The following is a 19,812-nucleotide window of genomic DNA, read 5'->3' on the forward strand; positions in this document are numbered from 1 at the left end:
TTACACCCGCACACAATGAGTCAATACAGTGCCCACACAAGATCCAGAGTGCCACACCAGTTTTAAACCAAGGATAACAACTGTTTCTGTATCATTATCCTTCAATGCAGAGTTTGGCAATTAAATGCTGAAATTCAAGTTACCTTGGTCTTGCTTTGATTCCGGAGAGTGCCTTACAAATTCAATGGCATAGATGTATAAGAAGAACATAACACCTTACTGTCTAAACCCAATGTATATTTTCCCATCCATCATCACTTTAGAATAATGTAGGCTTAAACAGTTATGGAATCTACTGAATGCTATTTTCATGGTTTAGCTTGGATGCTTTGTTTATATGAAGGGCATTTCATTTGAATTGATTTCTGGAGAAAAAAAAAATGGAAAATTCTCCACACACTTTTAAAAAATTGTCATTCTTTTTTAATCACATTTTTTCACACTGTCTCAGGCACCTCTCCAGAATATCCCGTATGTGTTCAATTGTGTTGACATCTGGTGACTGAGACGGCCATGGCATATGGTTAACATCGTTTTCAAGCTCATCAAATCATTCAGTGACCACTCGTGCCCTGTGGATGGGGGCATTGTCATCCATAGCCATTGTAGGTAAAATAATGGCTTGCCCAGCATTTCTATACATTACCCTAAGCATGATGGGATGTCAATTGCTTAATTAGCGCAGGAACCACACCTGTGTGGAAGCACAGGCTTTCAATATACTTTGTATCCCTCATTTACTCAAGTGTTTCCATTATTTTGGCAGTTACCTGTAAATTGTTAGCAGTAAACGCCATGCAGACCAATGAATACACTATGACTGATTTAGTGTTTACCAATAGTGTTTATGAGGTCACTGTGGCTGTGAAATATTGACTTAAGTGCTTGGATAAGACATCCCTAATAGAGGATAGTTAGGAAATGAGCTCTTCAATTTAAAACAAATGTGCTTTCCTTATCGTCAGCACAAACAGCTACAAGGAAGAAGAAGCCCATGAAAGACCATCCGACACTATAAGCTCGTTCCAAATGGCAACCTATTCCCATATAGAGCACTACTTTTGACCAGAGCGGGACCTGGTCAAAAGCAATGCATTATATAGGGAATAGGGTTCCATTTGAGATGCACCCTATCTGTCTTCCTGTTGATGGGCCTGACAATATTCTCTCAGGCCCTTTGATTTGAATAGTGTGAATATTTATGTCCAAAGGTGTTTGGCTGTTCTTAATGTGTGCTGTCTGCAGGAAGATAGAGATGACAGTTATTGCCAGGATAAGTGGCTATGGATTATAGGAAGCTTGTCCTGACAGAGGAAGCATTAAGGGCTCTTCATTATCTCATCATTCTCAGGTACAGAATCAATGTGAAGAAGAGGCCCAACGAATACTGTCCGAATTAACCAAGTCCTGATTAACACCATGGCAAATATGTTCTATCTATCTGATTAAACAAACAGTTAACATAGAACATATCTTTTAAAAAATGTCACATATTTACATGGTGATTATTATAAATAGTGTCATATATCTGGTCATTCAAATTGTTGTGTAAATAAATGCATGACTTTTACAAGAAAGAGAGTTTCCCATGCCATGTCCATAGAATTCATCACATACAATTTAAAATAGACTACCATACAGTAAATGTAAATGCAATGATGAGATAAAAGCTAATCATGACAGTGATGGTAGAACGCGAACGGCAACTTTGATGGGGGTGGGGGGGGCACAAAAAAACGGGACTCATCGGGGAACTCATGAGGGGCCGCAGTGGCTCGTGGGTCTGCGTATTCCACATTCAGTGCATTCATTTTATGCGGGTTGAAAGGAAAAGGCATAGAGCCATAGACCATATATCTATTGGAAATGCAATGCACCTAGAATGAGCATATAGATACAGTAACATGAGGGCTAGTGGTTTGCATGAACCTGTGCTGTTTCCCCATGTCTCCACTCTCCAGGGTGGTCCATCATCACTGTTGTAACGGTCAATGATGTTTCAGGGGACCACCGTGAGTCACTTACATTCATGGCCGTAACTACATATGAGGAAACTCTCCCGAACGACGCTGGGCACTGCCCTATGGGACTCCCGATCACGGCCTGTTATGATACAGCCCGGGATCGAACCCGGGTCTGTAGTGACACCTCTAGCCTTAGACCGCTGCGTCACTCAGCAGGCCCTGCACGCGTATATTCTTGATCTGACTGACGCCTCGATCACACCGACAGTGTTTTCGCGCAAAATGGCACGCAGCATCATGTGGATATGTGTGTAACAGAAGTTCAACATTCACTTTATGCTACCATTTCTGTCAAGCCGTCTATGCATACAATTTAATGCCTATGTTTGAAAAATCCAACGTATGCACCACATAGAATGCACTGCACCTGCTTCTGCAACGCAATGCTGCAAGGCAAACGCAAAGTTCCATTGGAAATTAATGTACTTCTGATGTACCAAAACTCAATAAAACGGTCGGTGTGATTGAGGCTTGAGTTCTATTCGCGCCTACCTCTTTGCGAATGAGTGGAATCATTAACAGTGGTTTGTTCGTTTATGCGTGCCTGCTTCACACAGACTTCCCGAACAGATTTGCCTTTAGCAGCACATTCACCACTCAAACGAACGGCTAAAACTCCGGCCTCTCGTGGCACAGGCCCAGGGCCTGAGACATGAAACGAACTACCCCAGCTCGAAATCGGCTCATTAGAACAGTAGACAAAACTAGAGACGCTGCTGACAGTGTTTGCGAGATGCCGGGCCGTGACTCCGGCCATGTCTACAGACATCCCCCAAACAAACAAAAACCGACCCTCGGAGAATGAGTGCGCAACTGGTAAATAATCGCTTATAAATATGTCAGTCAGCTGGCTAGCTGCCGGCAGAAACTTATATTGCAGTTAAGTTGAAGGGTTCTGGCTAGTATTACCGAGACAGCTAACGTTCGAAGGATGAATTAAAAAAGATAACGTTAAACAGAGCCTACCTCAGCAAGAGCAAAAAATAGGCTACAAAGTTTTCATAATAGCTTTCATTTACAGAGACTATGCTGAGACAGACAGTGATGTGGCGCTCAGTTTTGAGGCTGAGGCAGACTGCAATGCATGCAGAGACAGAGAAAGAGAGGAAGCAAGCAGAGAGAGGTTAGAACAGTGGTTCCCAAGCTTGGGGTCGGGTCCCCATGTGGGGTCCACAGAGAAAATCTGTACTATTCTTATCAAACAAGTTATGAACATCTGAACATGGCATATCTTCCCTATAGGCCTACATTAAAATGCAATCAATAGGCAAATAAAAATGTCATACGTTTTAATTTATATCGGTGGTTGTTCATCTTATCCATTATCCACCTTTTTTTTACCACTGCATCACTGATATTAGTACAGAGTCAGTAATATTCTAATAATGAGTGTGTATGTGATAATACGATCATCTGTGTGCTCCATTGATGTCTGTTTGTGCGGTAGCTTGATTAGTAATTACTAGGAATACAAATGTGAACGCTATGTAATTTGAGAAAAGAGATATCTATGTATAGAGTTGATGATTTTATATACATTTCATCATTACAACTGACTGAACAGTCGCTGATGCTACATGTCAGTGTGAATCATTACTCATATTTCCCCCCTTTCAGGAGTATAACATTACAATTGCATAGCTTACAGGCTATGTGTTTGTAGATCGACTGAGGTGAATGGGGGGGGGGGGGGGGCAATAGTGTTGGACCTCACTAAAACTAAAACCCTGGTTAAGACCCTGCTTACATTCAGTCTGTAGGGCTACAAGAAATAACCCTACACATGATTTACTCAATGGTGTTGTCTGAACATATCTGAGTAGTGTATGTCATTTTAGCTTGTCTATACTCACAGGTCGATTTGTTTGGTAGCCTATATATTGAGGATTTTTGAGGTATGCTCTAGCAGACACAGTGGTGACTGGGGATTCTGAAAAAAGGGAAAAGACAAGAGCTTGATCTTATAAAAAGAATACCTTCCTTTCTCATAGACAGCAGCACATGTTGATATCACCCCCAGCTCCTTCCATGGCCATGGGAACAGGTGCAAACTGGTTCACACAGATCAATATAAATGGAGTATGACTGGGACTCAGTGGGACTGGAGCCTCAAGACATTATAATATCTCCTAACATTGCCAATATGGATTAAGTGGTAGACCAACACAGCAGGAGAAGACAGTAAATAACATGGTCTGGAGCGCTGAAATCCCTCTACACTCACAAAGCTGAGTATAGGACACACACAATACAGTATATCAGTGGTTTATAACACTAAGACCTATACATAATGTATTTCCCTGGAATGAGGATTATGGAAAACACAAATGGTGGTGTGTGGGTGTCAGACAGTGGATGTGACAGACTGACTGACTGGCTGACTGGGGTGTTTCAGGTTTCAGCTGTAAGCTGACATTCTGCAGCTTTTCCAATGTAAGCAATATCTTCTCTAGGGACATAAGGGAAATACTGATGACTTAAAGTCAGTTGCTGGATCCTAAACATATGATCTGTGGAAGTCTTAACACCTCCGTATCGGCTCTCTCATTTCCGGCTCTCCCGACTCCCGGCCTCTATTTGTTTCTCAACGGCCGACTTCTCTCTGGGGAGCAATAACGTTTTGCACAGTAAACTGCATTAGTGTAATTCCTCCTAGGATAGTGCCAGAAAACGTCTGGCTTCAATCAGCTGTCAATAGTGGACTTCATTAATCGCACACACTCTCACCCTTTGTGAGGAGACGAGATACAGTAGGGATGAGTCGACATAAACAGGATCAGGAAGTGCTGACTCACAGGGGTTGACCTGCTTTTGGGACACTTTACTTATACAGTACTTTCTCGACTATCGTTCCAAATAAATCCAGCACTTCTTTTTAACATGAATGGCCACATGTAAGTACATTTGTAAAAATGCATCTTTATCACTTCTATTTTACTTTGCTATACCTAATAGTGTTTTCCGTTAATCAAATGCGTTGAAACTGCATGTGAGGACGTGACAGCAAAGAGATCAGACATCAGAGCTCTGAGGAGCCTGTGATAAACTTCCATGTCACACTCACCAGTGCAGACTACCTGCTGTGCTGGGACATGGACATGAGCGACTGTCTTCATGTTGTAATGTTAAAACCTGATGCCCTGATTGACATCCCTAACAATAGATGAGGGAGAAAAATATAGTAAGGAATGTATTCATAAAATAGTTCTATGAAATTCTCAGAGATGGGTCTCAGAGAATGGTAGGCTACTTTACATGCAACCAAACAATTCATATCAAGTATTGCAATGCTGACTGAGCCGTAGTCTTCATTATAAACTGGGTGGTTCGAGCCCTGAATGCTGATTGGCTGACAGCCATGGTATAACAGACTGTATACCATGGGTATGAAAAACATGTATTTTTACTGCTCTAATTACATTGGTAACCAGTTTATAATAGCAATAAGGCACTTCTGGGGTTTGTGATATGTGACCAATATAACACGGCTAAGGGCTGTGTCCAGGCACTAAGACCTCCTTGGGCCGTATTGCTTAAATATACACTGAGTGTACCAAATATTCATATTTTTCCATGACATTGACTGACCCGGTGAATCCAGGTGAAAGCTATGATCTCTTATTGATGTCACTTGTTAAATCTACTTTAATCAGTGTAGATGAAGGGGAGAGACAGCTTAAAGAAGTAATTTTAAGCTTTAAACAACTAAGAGATGGATTGTGTATGTGTGCTATTCAGAAGGTGAATGGGCAAGACAAAAGATTTAAGTGCCTTTGAACGGGTTATGGTAATACGTGCCAGGCGCACCGGTTTGTGCTCACCGGTTTGTGTCAAGAACTGCAGCGCTGCTGGGTTTTTCACACTCAACAGTTTCCCATCTGTGTCAAGAATGGTCCACCACCCAAAGGACATCCAGCCAACTTGACACAGCTGTGGCAAGCATTGGAGTCAACATGGGCCAGCATCCCTGTGGAACGACACCTTGTAGAGTCCATGCCCAGACAAATTGAGGCTGTTCTGAGGGCAAAAGGGGTGGGTGCAACTCAATATTAGGAAGGTGTTCTTAACGTTTTGTACACTGTGTATTTGGTTCAATCACTTCACTTGATCGAATGTTCGAATTGCGCCCTCTACAGTAGGCTTTCGGGATTCACTGGTTTTACTGGTCATTTGATTTAGCCAATGTTTGAAGGGCTTAAACCCGAACCATCCAATGGGAATTGTGGGTGGGCTTATTTTGAAGTAGGGGGAGCAATATTAGCATCACTACAGCAACATTAATAATTCCGGTTTTCCGATTTTGCCTTCAAAATTAAGTCTGTGTTAAAACGCTGTATGTATGATACAAAATTCATAATTTTTGCAGCTTTGCACATCGCATAATGTTAAAATTACGTTACAAAATTAAAACTAAAGAGAATTACAACTTTATATAAGATAAATAATATTATAAAGTGGGGCACAATGAGAAATGTTTGGAGCTTAAGTAAATTAATGTAAAGAAGATGTTCTACAGACCCTACTGATCTAGAACTGGAGTCTATATATGGTGTTATTTCTTGGGGGCCTGAGTTGTAAATACTCTGCAACACTTTCTATTAAAATGGATTTAAGTGTTATTTTTTTGTCAACAATCTACACAAAATGCTCTAATGTTAAATATATCTTGAGTAGGTAAGTATTCAACACCCTGAGTCAATACATGTTAGAATAAGATGTGATTGCAGCTGTGAGTCTTTATGGGTCTCTAAGAGCTTTCCACAACTGGATTGTGCAACATTTGCCTATTATTATTTTCAAAATTCTTCAAGATCTGTCAAATAGGTTGTTGATCATTGCTAGACAACCATTTTCAGGTCTTGCCATAGATTTTCAAGGAGATTTATCTCGGCCACTCAGGAACATTCAGGGCGTGACAGTACCCCCCCCCCCCCCCAAGGTGCAGAACCTGAACCTAGAAGGGAGGGTCTGGGTGGGCATCTGTCCGCGGTGGCGGCTCTGGCGCTGGACGTGGACCACACTCCACCATAGTCTTAGTCCACTTTATGAGCGTACTTGGAGCGGCGACCCTCGCCTAGGACTGGCAACCCTACTAAAGGGCCCCACTGGACTGAGGGGCAGCTCCGGACGGAGGGGCAGCTCCGGACTGAGGGGCAGCTCTGGACTGAAGGGCAGCTCAGGACTGAAGGGCAGCTCAGGACTGAAGGGCAGCTCAGGACTGATGTGCAGCTCCGGACTGAAGGACAGCTCCGGACTGAAGGGCAGCTCCGGACTGAAGAGCAGCTCTGGACTGAAGGGCAGCTCCGGACTGAAGGGCAGCTCTCGCAGCTCCTGGCTGACGGACGGCTCTGGCAGCTCCTGGCTGACGGACGGCTCTGGCGGCTCCTGGCTGACGGATGGCTTTGGCGGCTCCTGGCTGACGGACGGCTCTGGCGGCTCCTGGCTGACGGACGGCTCTGGCGGCTCCTGGCTGACGGACGGCTCAATAGATTTTGTAACTGAGCCTCAGTTGCATTCTCTGTTTGTACCATTTTGTTTCATTTCACCTTGTTGTCACTAACAATAGAATGTATAAATGTGTCACAGTCCACTTTAAGACTAAATCAAATCAAATGATATTTGTCACATGCTTCGTAGTCAACAGGTGAAATACAGTGAAATGCTTACTTACCATTCCCAACAATGCAAAGAGAAAGAAAATAGAGAAATAATAGAAAAGTAAAACAATGGCTGTAATTTGCAATAGCTGTACTTGAACTCAACATTATTCTGAGTTGCATAGAAAAGTAGCAGATTCTACATCCTTTTGACTATCTAGAGATACGCGAACACAATCAGCGAAACCAATTTGTACAGATATCACATGCTAGCATTGCTCGTTTACTGTTATTTGGTGATTTACAGAAACAAATTCCTCACCATCTTTACGTTTCACTGCATTTCGCTTCCCCACTGGTGTAAAGTACTTAAGATTAAATTCCTTTAAAGTACTATTGACTTTTTTTTGGGTGGGGGGGTATCTGTACTTTACTTTACTATTTATATTTTTGGCTACTTTTACTTCACTACATTCCTAAAGAGAATAATGTGCTTAGCAGGACAGGAAAATGGTGCAATTCACGCACTTATCAAGAGAACATCCCTGGTCATCCCTACTGCCTCTGATTTGGTGGACTCACTGAAAACACATGCTTAGTCTGTACATTATGTCTGTGTTGGAGTGTGCCCCTGGCTATCCATAAATAAAAATTAAAAAACAATGTTGCCGTCTGGTTTGCCTAATATAAGGAATTTTCTATTATTTTTATTTTAGCAATTACATTTACTTTGATGATTAAGTAGATTTTAAACCAAATACTTTTAGACTTTTACTCAAGTAGAATTTTACTGGGTGACTTTCACTTTTACTTGAGTCATTTTCTGTTAAGGTATCTTTACTTTTACTCAAGTATGACTATTGGTTACTTTTTTCCACCACTGCAATTAGTGTACTATCTTTGACTGTGTGGCACTGACTTAAGTTTGTGCTGTCATCCTAATCTCCTGTCCCGATTTCTTTTCTTGAGCGGATGGTCGGGGGCCGGACCATAATTACAAATCATTTGTATGCTATTAAATTGACCGCAAGAAGCCTAAAAATATATAATGTTTGACTAAAACATAATAATTTCAAACCTTGCTTACACACTGCCGTATCCCATCTGGACAAGAGGAATACCTATGTAAGAATGCTGTTCATTGTCTACAGCTCAGCATTCAACACCATAGTACCCTCCAAGCTTATCATTAAGCTTGAGGCCCTGGGTCTCAACCCCGTCCTGTGCAATTGGGTCCTGGACTTTCTGGCGGGCCGCCCCTACGTGGCGAAGGAAGGAAACAACATCTCCACTTCACTGATTCTCAACACTGGGGCCCCACAAGGGTGAGTGCTCAGCCTCCTCCTGTATGCCCTGTTCACCCATGATTGTGTGGCCATGCATGCCTCCAACTCGATCATCATGTTTGCAGACGACACAACAGTAGTAGGCTTGATCACCAACAACGACGAGACAGCCTGTAGGGAGGAGGTGAGGGCACTCGGAGTGTGGTGTCAGGAAAACAACCTCTCACTCAAGGTCAACAAAACAAAGGAGGTGATCGTGGACTTCAGGAAACAGCAGAGGGAGCACCCCCCTATCCACATCGACAGGACAGCAGTGGAGAAGGTGCAAAGTTTTAAGTTTCTCGGCATAACCATCACGGACAAACTGAAATTGTCCACCCACACAGACAGTGTGGTGAAGAAGGCGCAACAGCGCCTCTTCAACCACAGGAGGCTGAAGAAATGTGGCTTGTCACCTAAAACCCTCACCAACTTTTACATATGCACAATTGAGAGCATCCTATCGGGCTGTATCACCGCCTGGTATGGCAACTGCACCGCCTACCACCGCAGGGCTCTCCAGAGGGTGGTGCGGTCTGCACAATGCATCACCGGGGGCAAACTACCTGCCCTCCAGGACACCTACAGCACCCGATGTCACAGGAAGGCCAAAAAAGATCATCAAGGACAACAACCACCCGAGCCACTGCGTCTACCACCGCTACCATCCAGAAGGCGAGGTCAGTACAGGTGCATCAAAGCTGGGACCGAGAGACTGAAAAAGAGCTTATATCTCAAGGCCATCAGACTGTTAAACAGCCATTACTAACACACAGAGGCTGCTGCCTACATACAGACTTGAAATAATTGGCCACTCTAACAAATGGATCACTAGTCACTTTATTAATGCCACTTTAATAATGATGTTTACATATCTTGCATTACTCTTCCCATATGTATATACTGTATTTTATACCATCTATTGCATCTTGCCTATGCCGCTCAGTCATTGCTCATCCATATATTTATATGTACATATTCTTATTCCATCCCTTTACTTAGATTTGTGTGTATTAGGTAGTTGTTGTGGAATTGTTAGATTACTTGTTGATATTGCTGCACTGTCAGAACTAGAAGCACACGCATTTCACTACACTCGCAATAACATCTGCTAACCATATGTATGTGACCAATAAAATGTGATTTTATCACGTATCTCTCTATTATGTTTGGGAATACTTGGGAACAGATTTCTTAAATTAAAATCACTTAGAGTGGATTTCCTGGTGGGTTTTTTTACAGTATTTTATGTCCAACAATCAAAATAGTTTTTTGTTGTTGTTTTCTTTGCTCAGAAGACTTGAGGGCCAAATAAAACCAAAAAGCGGCCAGTTGAGGAACCCTGCCCTACTGAGTACTCCCCACCCACTTTTACATCTTCCCAAATAATAGTTTTTTACTCTTGTTATTTGCATTTTGGGCATTTATTGACTTTGAAACATGTTTTAAACCCCACATTAAATGCAAATGTCACTTAAATATGAACAAATATGAATCATTGTTGATGTTAAGACAATTCTTTTTCATACATCATGAATAAATACAGGTTAATGACACTTTTCTATTATTACGAAATTCCGTGACCCGGAAGCACTTTTTTTTGTGTTGGTGACGGGATACTGTTCTCCACCATGAACAAGTCTAATCGGTTTCGGATGAGCAGTTTTAAAATATTTGATTTAATGTTTAATCAGCGAAACATTCATGAATTAACATGTCGGTTTGCTGTTGTCCTTATTTTAACCTGCCAGTGTCTGGCAGACGATGGATACGAGATAGATGACTTTTTAAAAAGGGAGTACTCGCTTACCAAACCATACCAAGGTAGGCTATCCAAACGCTTTGCTGGCGTTGGGTTTCACAATCAGTAACTATTATTTTTCTTTCGAGACAATGTTCACAAACATTTACATTTGTAGTGTACAAAAACACTATTGAGGTATTCCGCAAATAAGTATAGTATTATTGTCTGTACGATATGGGTATTGGCAGGATAGTGGGAACTCAAGTAGCTAACAGTACAGGGTTTCCCAATCTCGGTCTTGGGGACGCCAAGGGGTGCGCATTTTGTTTATTGCCATGCTAATTCAAATAATCAGCTCATCATTAAGCTTTTATTATTTGAATCAGCTATGTAGTGTTAGGGCAAAAACCACAAGTGACACCACGTCATGCAATTGCATTTGATTATACATTGATTCCCAAAAGGAAGCCGGTAGATCATTGACAGTAAAATAATAGGGTGTAGTTACGTAAATATGGTTGACGTTTTTTGGAGTGTTGTTTAATCCAAAGTGGGTCACCACATTAAACAACCATTTAGTACTGGCATTATTGGTAGATACGTACTTTACAAATTGGTCCCTAGTCTAAAAGGTCTTGACAAAAATCCATATTTGTTCTCAAAGGTGAGCAAAAGTAATTTTCACATTGTTGTGATCCAATGGTGAGAACACCGGACAAATATGTCCCTTTTTTTAAACTGCCTATATCAAGTTATACTGATTGATTGATTGTGTTTGTGTAGGGTTGGGCTCCTCCAGTTCCTCTTATTGGGACCTGATGGGCAATGCCATGATCACCACTGAGCATGTGCGACTGACCCCCGACTTGCAGAGCAGACAAGGAGCAGTGTGGAGCCGCGTTGTGAGTTCAGCTCTTTCCATCCCCGACGTAAACACCAGCACACTGCTGCTTATCCTTGAACAACCTGAAACCCCTACATCTCTGCACTTAAGAAAATACATCGTAGTCTATCTATAGGCCTAGCAGACGTGCCACAACGTATGGCAAACGCATCACCTCATTTGTAGTGACTATACCATCAATTAGGCCTATGCTTCCTGACTACATGTACAACTCTACAGCACATAGCATTTCAATATACTACGACAGCTAACATGCCTTGCCACAACTGTCTTTTCCTCATTCCCTGTACTGTCTGTGTCTGTATGCGCTCCTACTGCAGCCCTGTTTCCTGCGTGACTGGGAGCTGCAGGTGCACTTTAAGATCCACGGCCACGGGAAGAAGAACCTGAATGGAGATGGAATGGCTCTGTGGTATACCAAAGAACGCATGCAGACCGGTACTGAGCTTGCACTGTCTAACACACAAACCAGGGTTACGTCCCAAAGTGCACCCTATACCCTATATAGACACACACCCAAGGTTAAAAGATGGTCTCAAGTGTTGTGGTAATATTACAATGATCTCAGCATGGTCTTCCTAAAGTGTTGACTGCTAGGGTTTATCACCTGCAGGTCCTGTGTTTGGAAACATGAACCTCTTCACTGGCCTTGGAGTGTTTGTGGACACCTACCCCAATGAAAATAAGAACCTTGAGGTATTAAACTAACCCCCCATACGCTCACTTATACACACATACTCAGGTGGACACCCCCAAAACGTATTAGTGATGTGGGTTTGTCTATTCCCAGACACTTATTATGTATAATTGGTTTGGGTGTGCAATGTTGTGTGTTTACGCTGCGTCCTGTGTTTCCTTGCATCCCTCTTGGGCACACAGAAGAAGTACAATCCATCGACTCAGGTAGCTACAGTAACCTATCAGCCAATCCCAGTCATCCTCTGGCTGAATTGAACAGTGCATGCTCATTTATTTATATTCTCAACACTCCACCTATCTCATCATTGTTGACTAACCCGCATCATACATATCGCATGTCTCATCCTTTTTGTGTCATGCAATATGTGATGTATGAATGTACAGACTAGTGTCAGAAGTTGTTCCTGTTTACCTAAGACATTTGGATCTTGCCGTGCTTAATGCATTTAGTCACTGGTTGTCTCTCAAATGGCAACACATTTTCTAAATAGGGGTCATTTCAAAAAGCCATGACACCCACCATCTCCGATTGTTCAGAAATCATTTCTGTAGTTAGAAATAGATAAGATTAGCATTCCTGCAACAATTTTGGGGAAATATAATTAGCTCTCTGTGAAATTAAGATAATTGATTGCACCCAAATTTGAGATTTTTTTTATGTAATAGGATTCATATAATATTCAATAGATATGGTACCTAACATTTGATTTGGACAACTTTTTTTTCTAACAATGAGTAAGACATGAGGAATCCAACAGAAATTGTAAAAATCCACCCACGTACCCCCCCCCCCCCCCCCCAAGACAAATCCCACCCCAACATTGAGTATACAGTATCAGTTATTTTTGTGTGATAAATAGTTTGGAGCTGCAACTCTGAGCATTGTTTCTTCATACTATGTAAAGTATTCCCAGCACACAAAAAAAATATTCTCCCAGTCAAGGATAAAAGTAATTGAATACATCCTGAAATTAACAGGTTCTGGCCACTAGATGGTGCTGCTTCTGCTTAATAGTATTAGAATCCCTCAATGTTAAATGGATAGTTTACCCAAATTACAGTAATCCTTTGGCTTCAGCTTTTCATTTTTTATGAATTTGTAAACATTTCTAAAAACATAATTCCACTTTGACATTATGGGGTATAGTGTGTGCATACACACATTACCCCATAATGTCAAAGTGGAATTATGTTTTTAGAAATGTTTCCACACAATCTACTATATACATGTTGTTTGATTGGCGTGGGGGGGGGGGCTTTTGACCATTTTCTGGATTCCTCATGTGAGTGATTCCTCACTCATTGTGAGAAAAAAAAGTTTGGTCCAAATCAGATGTTAGGTACTATATTTATTGAATATTATATCAATCCTATGAATTAAAATGGCCACTTTGGGTGCAATCAATTATCTTAATTTCTCAGAGACCAACTTAATCAACAAAATGTTTCAGGAATGTTCATATTATTTGTTTCTAACTGGAACAATCAGAGATGGTGCTTGTCAATCCTCTTGCTTGTGCTTTTTGAGGTGGAATGACTCATAGTGAACTTCTTTTGACCAAAGTACTACATAGTAAATAGGGTGCCATTTCAGATGCAACCAGTGTGTTTTAAAGGGATAGTTAGCATTGGCTCACGAAACAACCCCTTAACTTCCTTCATACATAAAAATGGTATCCATGAGTTCATCTGACTCTGGGTAAGTGATCTCGCAGTATCCCTCTGGTCACTGATTGACATTATCAGCTGGCTTATCACAACTACCTCCGTCTCTGCAGAGGGTCTTTCCATACGTATCTGGGATGGTGGGGAACGGGACTCTGGCTTATGAGCACGATCGGGATGGCCAGTCCACAGAGCTTGGCGGGTGCACAGCCCTGGTGCGCAACATCCCCCATGACACCTTCCTCCTCATCAGATACACCAAAAACCGACTGACGGTGAGAGAAACACACAAAGCACCATGTTCAATAAAGCGTTCACTAACATTACATATTTATTGACCTATGTTTGACCTCCTGACCTACAGATACAGATAGACGTTGATGGTAAACAGAAGTGGCAGGACTGTCTGGACCTTCCAGGGGTACGTCTGCCTCGGGGCTACTTCTTTGGAGCCTCCTCTGTTACTGGAGACCTGTCAGGTACTGGGCCTCTCTATGAACATCTCAGAACAACACTGTTTTTGTGGTTCACAATTTGCATTCTTCTCACTGGTTTTTGAAGTCCGTTCATAGCAATCAGATCTGTCATTTCTGAATGGAGAATGGTGGAGAGCCTGTCTAGCGCTGGAGACCTGGGTTTGATCCCCGCGTCCACTCTTCCTACTGTGCTTCCACTTTCCTGTTTCCCTCTCTGTTTCCAGCTGTCTGAATAAAGTGTGTAATGTTAAATAATGTTGGATTGTATTGATTTAGGTGCGGCAGATAGCCTAGCGGTTAAGGTCATTGGGCCAGTAACCGAAAGGTTGCTGGTTCTAATCCCTGAGCCAACTAGGTGAAAAATCTGCCGACGTGCCCTTTAGCAAGGCAATTAACCCTAATTGCTCCTGTAAGTCACTCTGGCTAAGAGTGTCTGCTAAATGACTAAAATGTCAAATTTATTTCTTCCGTCCTCTCGTTTCCTAGACAACCATGATCTCATCTCTATGAAGCTGTACCAGCTGACTGTGGAGCGTACTCAGGAGGAAGAGGAGGAGGAAGAGCTCATCCCCAGTGTTGATAACTTTGAAAACTTGAACAAAGGTAAGATAATGCAAGCCAACAGTTTCACGTCTTGCACGCATGATTTGATTTTGTTTCAGAAAAGGTGTGATAATTTGTTTTGTCTGTAGCATGAGGTCATTTTCTTTCGTCATTGTTGTTTGTCTCTCATTACAGTGGAGGTGCAAGAAGAGGGGATGAGTGGAGTCCAGCTCTTCTTCACCATAGTCTTCTCTGTCATTGGTATCTTTGTACTGGGGGTGGTGGCAGTGGTCATGTATGGGCGCTGGAAGGAGAACAGCCGCAAACGCTTCTACTGAGAGGGAGAGCTGGGTAGTCTAAGGTTCCATCCCAAATGGCACCCTATTCTCTTTATAGTGCACTACTTTTGACCGGGTCTATAGGGGTCTAGTCAAAAGTTGTGCTCTCGGGAGGGAAATAGGGTGCCATTTGGGACATAGTCTGAGGGATACTCTGTGGAGGAGCACGAATGAGGATATAGATTTTTAAACATACAACAAACATGCTGTCTGCCATACATAGCTTTACTACATAACAATCCCCTTACCTCATTAATACTTCAACTGCGACAAATGAACCGTTCTCGGACCATCTCGGCCAAAATAAATCAAATGTGACCCCTTTTTTTTATTACATTTTTTTTATACTGTGAGATTAATCTTTTTTGCCTTTTGTTTCACCTTAGTGTTGAACGTAAACCCCGAAGCTAGCTAATGTAGGGAAGGAGACAATGACCTGTGAATTGCTGACACTGTCATCAGCAGACTGCACTCGCTTATAATGCAGTGTGCATGATGGCTTCCAGCCTATCTGTCATGTTCGGCCGTTGAGACTTCCGAATTGTTTGCACTGACATGAAATGCCCGTGAGAAGACTTATATTGAGCTGCCATAATAACTATGTAATGAGAGAGAGAATTGTTCTCAACTAAAGTACCTAGCTAGGGCCAGTTTAAGACCAGGGCCTTCAAGATAGTAATGAATCAAATAATATTGACGGGGGAACAGATCCTAGATCAGCGGTCCTACTCTGAGATGTTTTCTTGAATATGGGCCCAGGTATCGCAATGTACATGCTCATCCTCTAGTTCTATGTTTTGGTTCATGAGCTAACTTTTGGCTCTTGGTGCTGTATTGCTGTGCTGTAACTACCATTTACTTACAGTTGACGTTGGAAGTTGACATACACTTAGGTTGAAGTTATTAAAACTAATTTTTCAACCACTCCACAAATTTCTTGTTGACAAACTAGTTTTGGCAAGTCGGTTAGGACATCTACTTTGTGCATGACACAAGTCATTTTTCGAACAATTGTTTACAGACAGATTATTTCACTGTATCACAATTCCAGTGGGTCAGAAGTTTACATACACTAAGTTGACTGTGCTTTTAAACAGCTTGGAAAATTCCAGAAAATGATGTCATGGCTTTAGAAGCTTCTGATAGGCTAATTGACATCATTTGAGTCAATTGGAGGTGTACCTGTGGATGTATTTCAAGGCCTAACTTCAAACTCAGTGCCTCTTTGCTTGACATCATAGGAAAATCAAAAGAAATCAGCCAAGACCTCAGAAAAAAAATTGTAGACCTCCACAAGTCTGGTTCATCCTTGGGAGCAATTTCCAAATGCCTGAAGCTACCACGTTCATCTGTACAAACAATAGTATGCAAGTATAAACACCATGGGAACACGCAGCCGTCATACCGCTCAGGAAGGAGACGCGTTCTGTCTCCTAGAGATAAATGTACTTTGGTGCAAAAATTACAAATCAATCCCAGAACAACAGCAATGGACCTTGTGACGATGCTGCAGGAAACAGGTACATAAGTATGTATATCCACAGTAAAACGAGTCCTATATCGACATAACCTGAAAGGCCGCTCAGCAAGGAAGAAGCCACTGCTCCAAAACCGCCATAAGAAAGCCAGACTACGATTTTCAACTGCACATGGAGAAATGTCCTCTGGTCTGATGAAACAAAAATAGAACTGTTTGGCCATAATGACCATAATTCTGTTTGGAGGAAAAGGGGGAGGCATGCAAGCCGAAGCACACCATCGCAACCGTGAAGCATGGGGGTGCTTTGCTGCAGGAGGGACTGGTGCACGTCACAAAATAGATGGCATCATGAGTAGGAAAATTATGTGGATATATTGAAGCAACATCTCAAGACATCAGTCAGGAAGTTAAAGCTTGGTCGCAAATGGGTCTTCCAAATGGACAATGACCCCAAGCATACTTCCAAAGTTATGGCTTAAGGACAGCAAAGTCGAGGTATTGGAGTGGCCATCACAAAGCCCTGACCTCAATCCCATAGAAAATTTGTTGGTAGAAAAAGCTTGTGCGAGCAAGGAGGCCTACAAACCTGACTCGGTTACACCAGCTGTCAGGAGGAATGGGCCAAAATTCACCCAATTTATTGTGGGAAGCTTGTGGAAGGCTACCTGAAACGTTTGACCTAAGTTAAACAATTTTAAAGGCAATGCTACCCAACACTAATTGAGTGTATATAAACTCACTGGGAATGTGATGAAAGAAATAAAAGCTGAAAGAAATCATTCTCTCTACTATTATTCTGACATTTCACATTCTTAAAATAAAGTGGGGAATTTTTACAAGGATTAAATGTCAGGAGTTTTGGAAAACGGAGTTGAAATGTATTTGGCTAAGGTGTATGTAAACTTTCGACTTCAACTGTATCATACTTTACAGATCATTGGATTGTTTTCTCTGAAACGCTCTACCCTCTTTTGTAAGTTGTTAAACTGTTGTCCACCAGCCATCATCTCAAGCACAGATATCAAAACCGATCATCTCACCTGTGGCATATAGATATATCTAAAAAATATAAATGCAACTATTTTACTGAGGTACAGTTCATATAAGAAATCAGTCAATTGAAATATAATCATTAGGCCCAAATCTATGGATTTCACATGACTGCGCAGGACCAGCCACAGAATGTGTTTTTTTTCCCCAAAAAAGGGCTTTATTACAGACAGAAATACTCCTCAGTTTCATCAACTGTCCGGGTGGCTGGTCTCAAACGATCCTGCAGGTGAAGAAGGTGGAGGTCCTGGGCTGGTGTGATTACACGTGGTCTGCGGTTGTGAGTCCGTTTGGACATACTGTCAAATTCTCTAAAATGACGAGGCGGCTTATGGTAGAGAATTGAACATTAAATTCTTTGGTAACAGCTCTGGTGGACGTTCCTGCGGTCAGCATACCAATTTCATGCTCCCTCAACTTGAGACATCTGCCATTGTGATGTGTGACAAAACTGCACATTTTAGAGTGGCCTTTTTATTGTCCTCAGCACAAGGTACTATGTAATGACGTGCCACAACTGTCAGGTGGATGAATTATCTTGGAAAAGGAGAAATGCTCACTAACAGGGATGTAAACAAATTTGTGCACAAAATTTAAGAGAAGCTTTTTGTGCATATGGAACATTTCTGGGGTCTTTTATTTCAGCTCATGAAACAACACTTTACATGTTGCGTTTTATATTTTTGTTCAGTATATTTATTCTAATTAATAATGTCAACCTATATTTACCTTTATGATTGATCAAATGTCTGTTGTTCACCTGTGAAGTTTGTTGGTTGTTTTCTATGTTGACAATGTTTTTTAAACCATATTATTGTTATGAAAAACTGTACATTGTCCATCCACGGTGTCATTGAGCCTCGTGGCTAAACTGTAATTCAAAAATAAGTTAAAGTATCCTAACGGGTTGGTTTGTAATCAGTTACATTACCAATCCTCTCCAGGCACTTATTTTCTGGTGCCTTACCTGGGTCATTCATTAATGCAAACCGTAGTAAAACTGTTTTGCAATGGAAACCACTTAGAGCATTTGGGTAAACGGTTAACATTGCAAAAAGTTTTGCTACGATGTGCACAAATGAATGTCAGTCTTTAAAAGGTTAAAGGTCGTACGTGAGAGTCCAGGGCCGGCCCTGGGCATAAGCGACATAGGTGGTCGCCTGCTGTGAATGCAATATCGAAATTTGGTTGTGCATCAGTAGTTTTACTCGTGTCATTCACTTAATTAGCTCATGGCAGCATAAAAAAAAAGGTAAATTAATCTGTCCAGCTATCTATGTCTGAATTACTGACCGGGAACAAAGTGCACGTGCCCAGGGGCCTCATTTAACAGCCATGCGTACATTTCTTACTAAATTCTGGCATTTGTGGAAATCGAGAATTTGCATGCGCAACAAATTGTTGGGGTTTATCACACTGTCGCAGGCAACATACTGTGCACGTTGTTTTGATAAATCAGAGCCATACTATGTTTGTTTGCGCGCTACAAACCCGCCTGGAAAACGTCCTCCTGGAACAAGAGTTTCTAAAAGAAAGCACAATGGCAAATTTGATCACATTTCTGTAGAGGTGTGGGCATAATGTTTTAATATTTTTCAGAAAATAAGGCATGCCGCCTATAGCAAGTGCCAAACACTGGATATACTGTCCTTTTGCATAAAATAAGCATATTAGACTTCATGGTGAAATGTGATCTCCTTATTAACTGCATCTGTTTTATCATTAGGCCTACTTTTTAATGTTTTTATTAGCCTACCATTGTTATAATTCCCGTGCATCAAATACCTAAATTTTCCCCAAAATAGACATATTTGCTTGCAATACAGTTGATCAACCACTAGTTGTGTGCGTGGTTTGAGATTTGTGTGAATATAGGCACACTATCCTGTCATGTTCAAAATGGATAAATACCAACCTTTGCGGGAAAACTGAAGTATGCAGGTTTGGAGGCTTTTTGTTGTTGTTGT

The 19,812-nt window shown here is 41.7% G+C and overlaps 1 protein-coding gene across 2 annotated transcripts; it reads left to right on the forward strand.

Annotated features, from left to right (window-relative positions):
• Nucleotides 1-10,535: 10,535 nt before the first annotated feature.
• On the forward strand, nucleotides 10,536-15,641 carry LOC111974840 (VIP36-like protein). Of its 2 annotated transcripts, XM_024002870.2 has the most exons (9): nucleotides 10,536-10,770; nucleotides 11,474-11,592; nucleotides 11,915-12,032; nucleotides 12,208-12,290; nucleotides 12,474-12,497; nucleotides 14,072-14,233; nucleotides 14,323-14,437; nucleotides 14,921-15,037; nucleotides 15,173-15,641. In XM_024002870.2, the coding sequence occupies exons 1-9, from the start codon at nucleotides 10,578-10,580 to the stop codon at nucleotides 15,313-15,315; spliced, it is 1,074 nt and encodes a 357-aa protein (XP_023858638.1). In that variant the 5' UTR covers nucleotides 10,536-10,577; the 3' UTR covers nucleotides 15,316-15,641. The 2 variants fall into 2 exon arrangements, with proteins under 2 accessions (XP_023858638.1, XP_070303193.1); XM_070447092.1 differs by lacking the exon at nucleotides 12,474-12,497.
• The last annotated feature ends 4,171 nt before the right edge of the window (nucleotides 15,642-19,812 follow it).

The sequence above is a fragment of the Salvelinus sp. IW2-2015 genome, linkage group LG15 (assembly GCF_002910315.2).
Source record: "Salvelinus sp. IW2-2015 linkage group LG15, ASM291031v2, whole genome shotgun sequence".
Lineage (NCBI taxonomy): Eukaryota > Metazoa > Chordata > Actinopteri > Salmoniformes > Salmonidae > Salvelinus > Salvelinus sp. IW2-2015.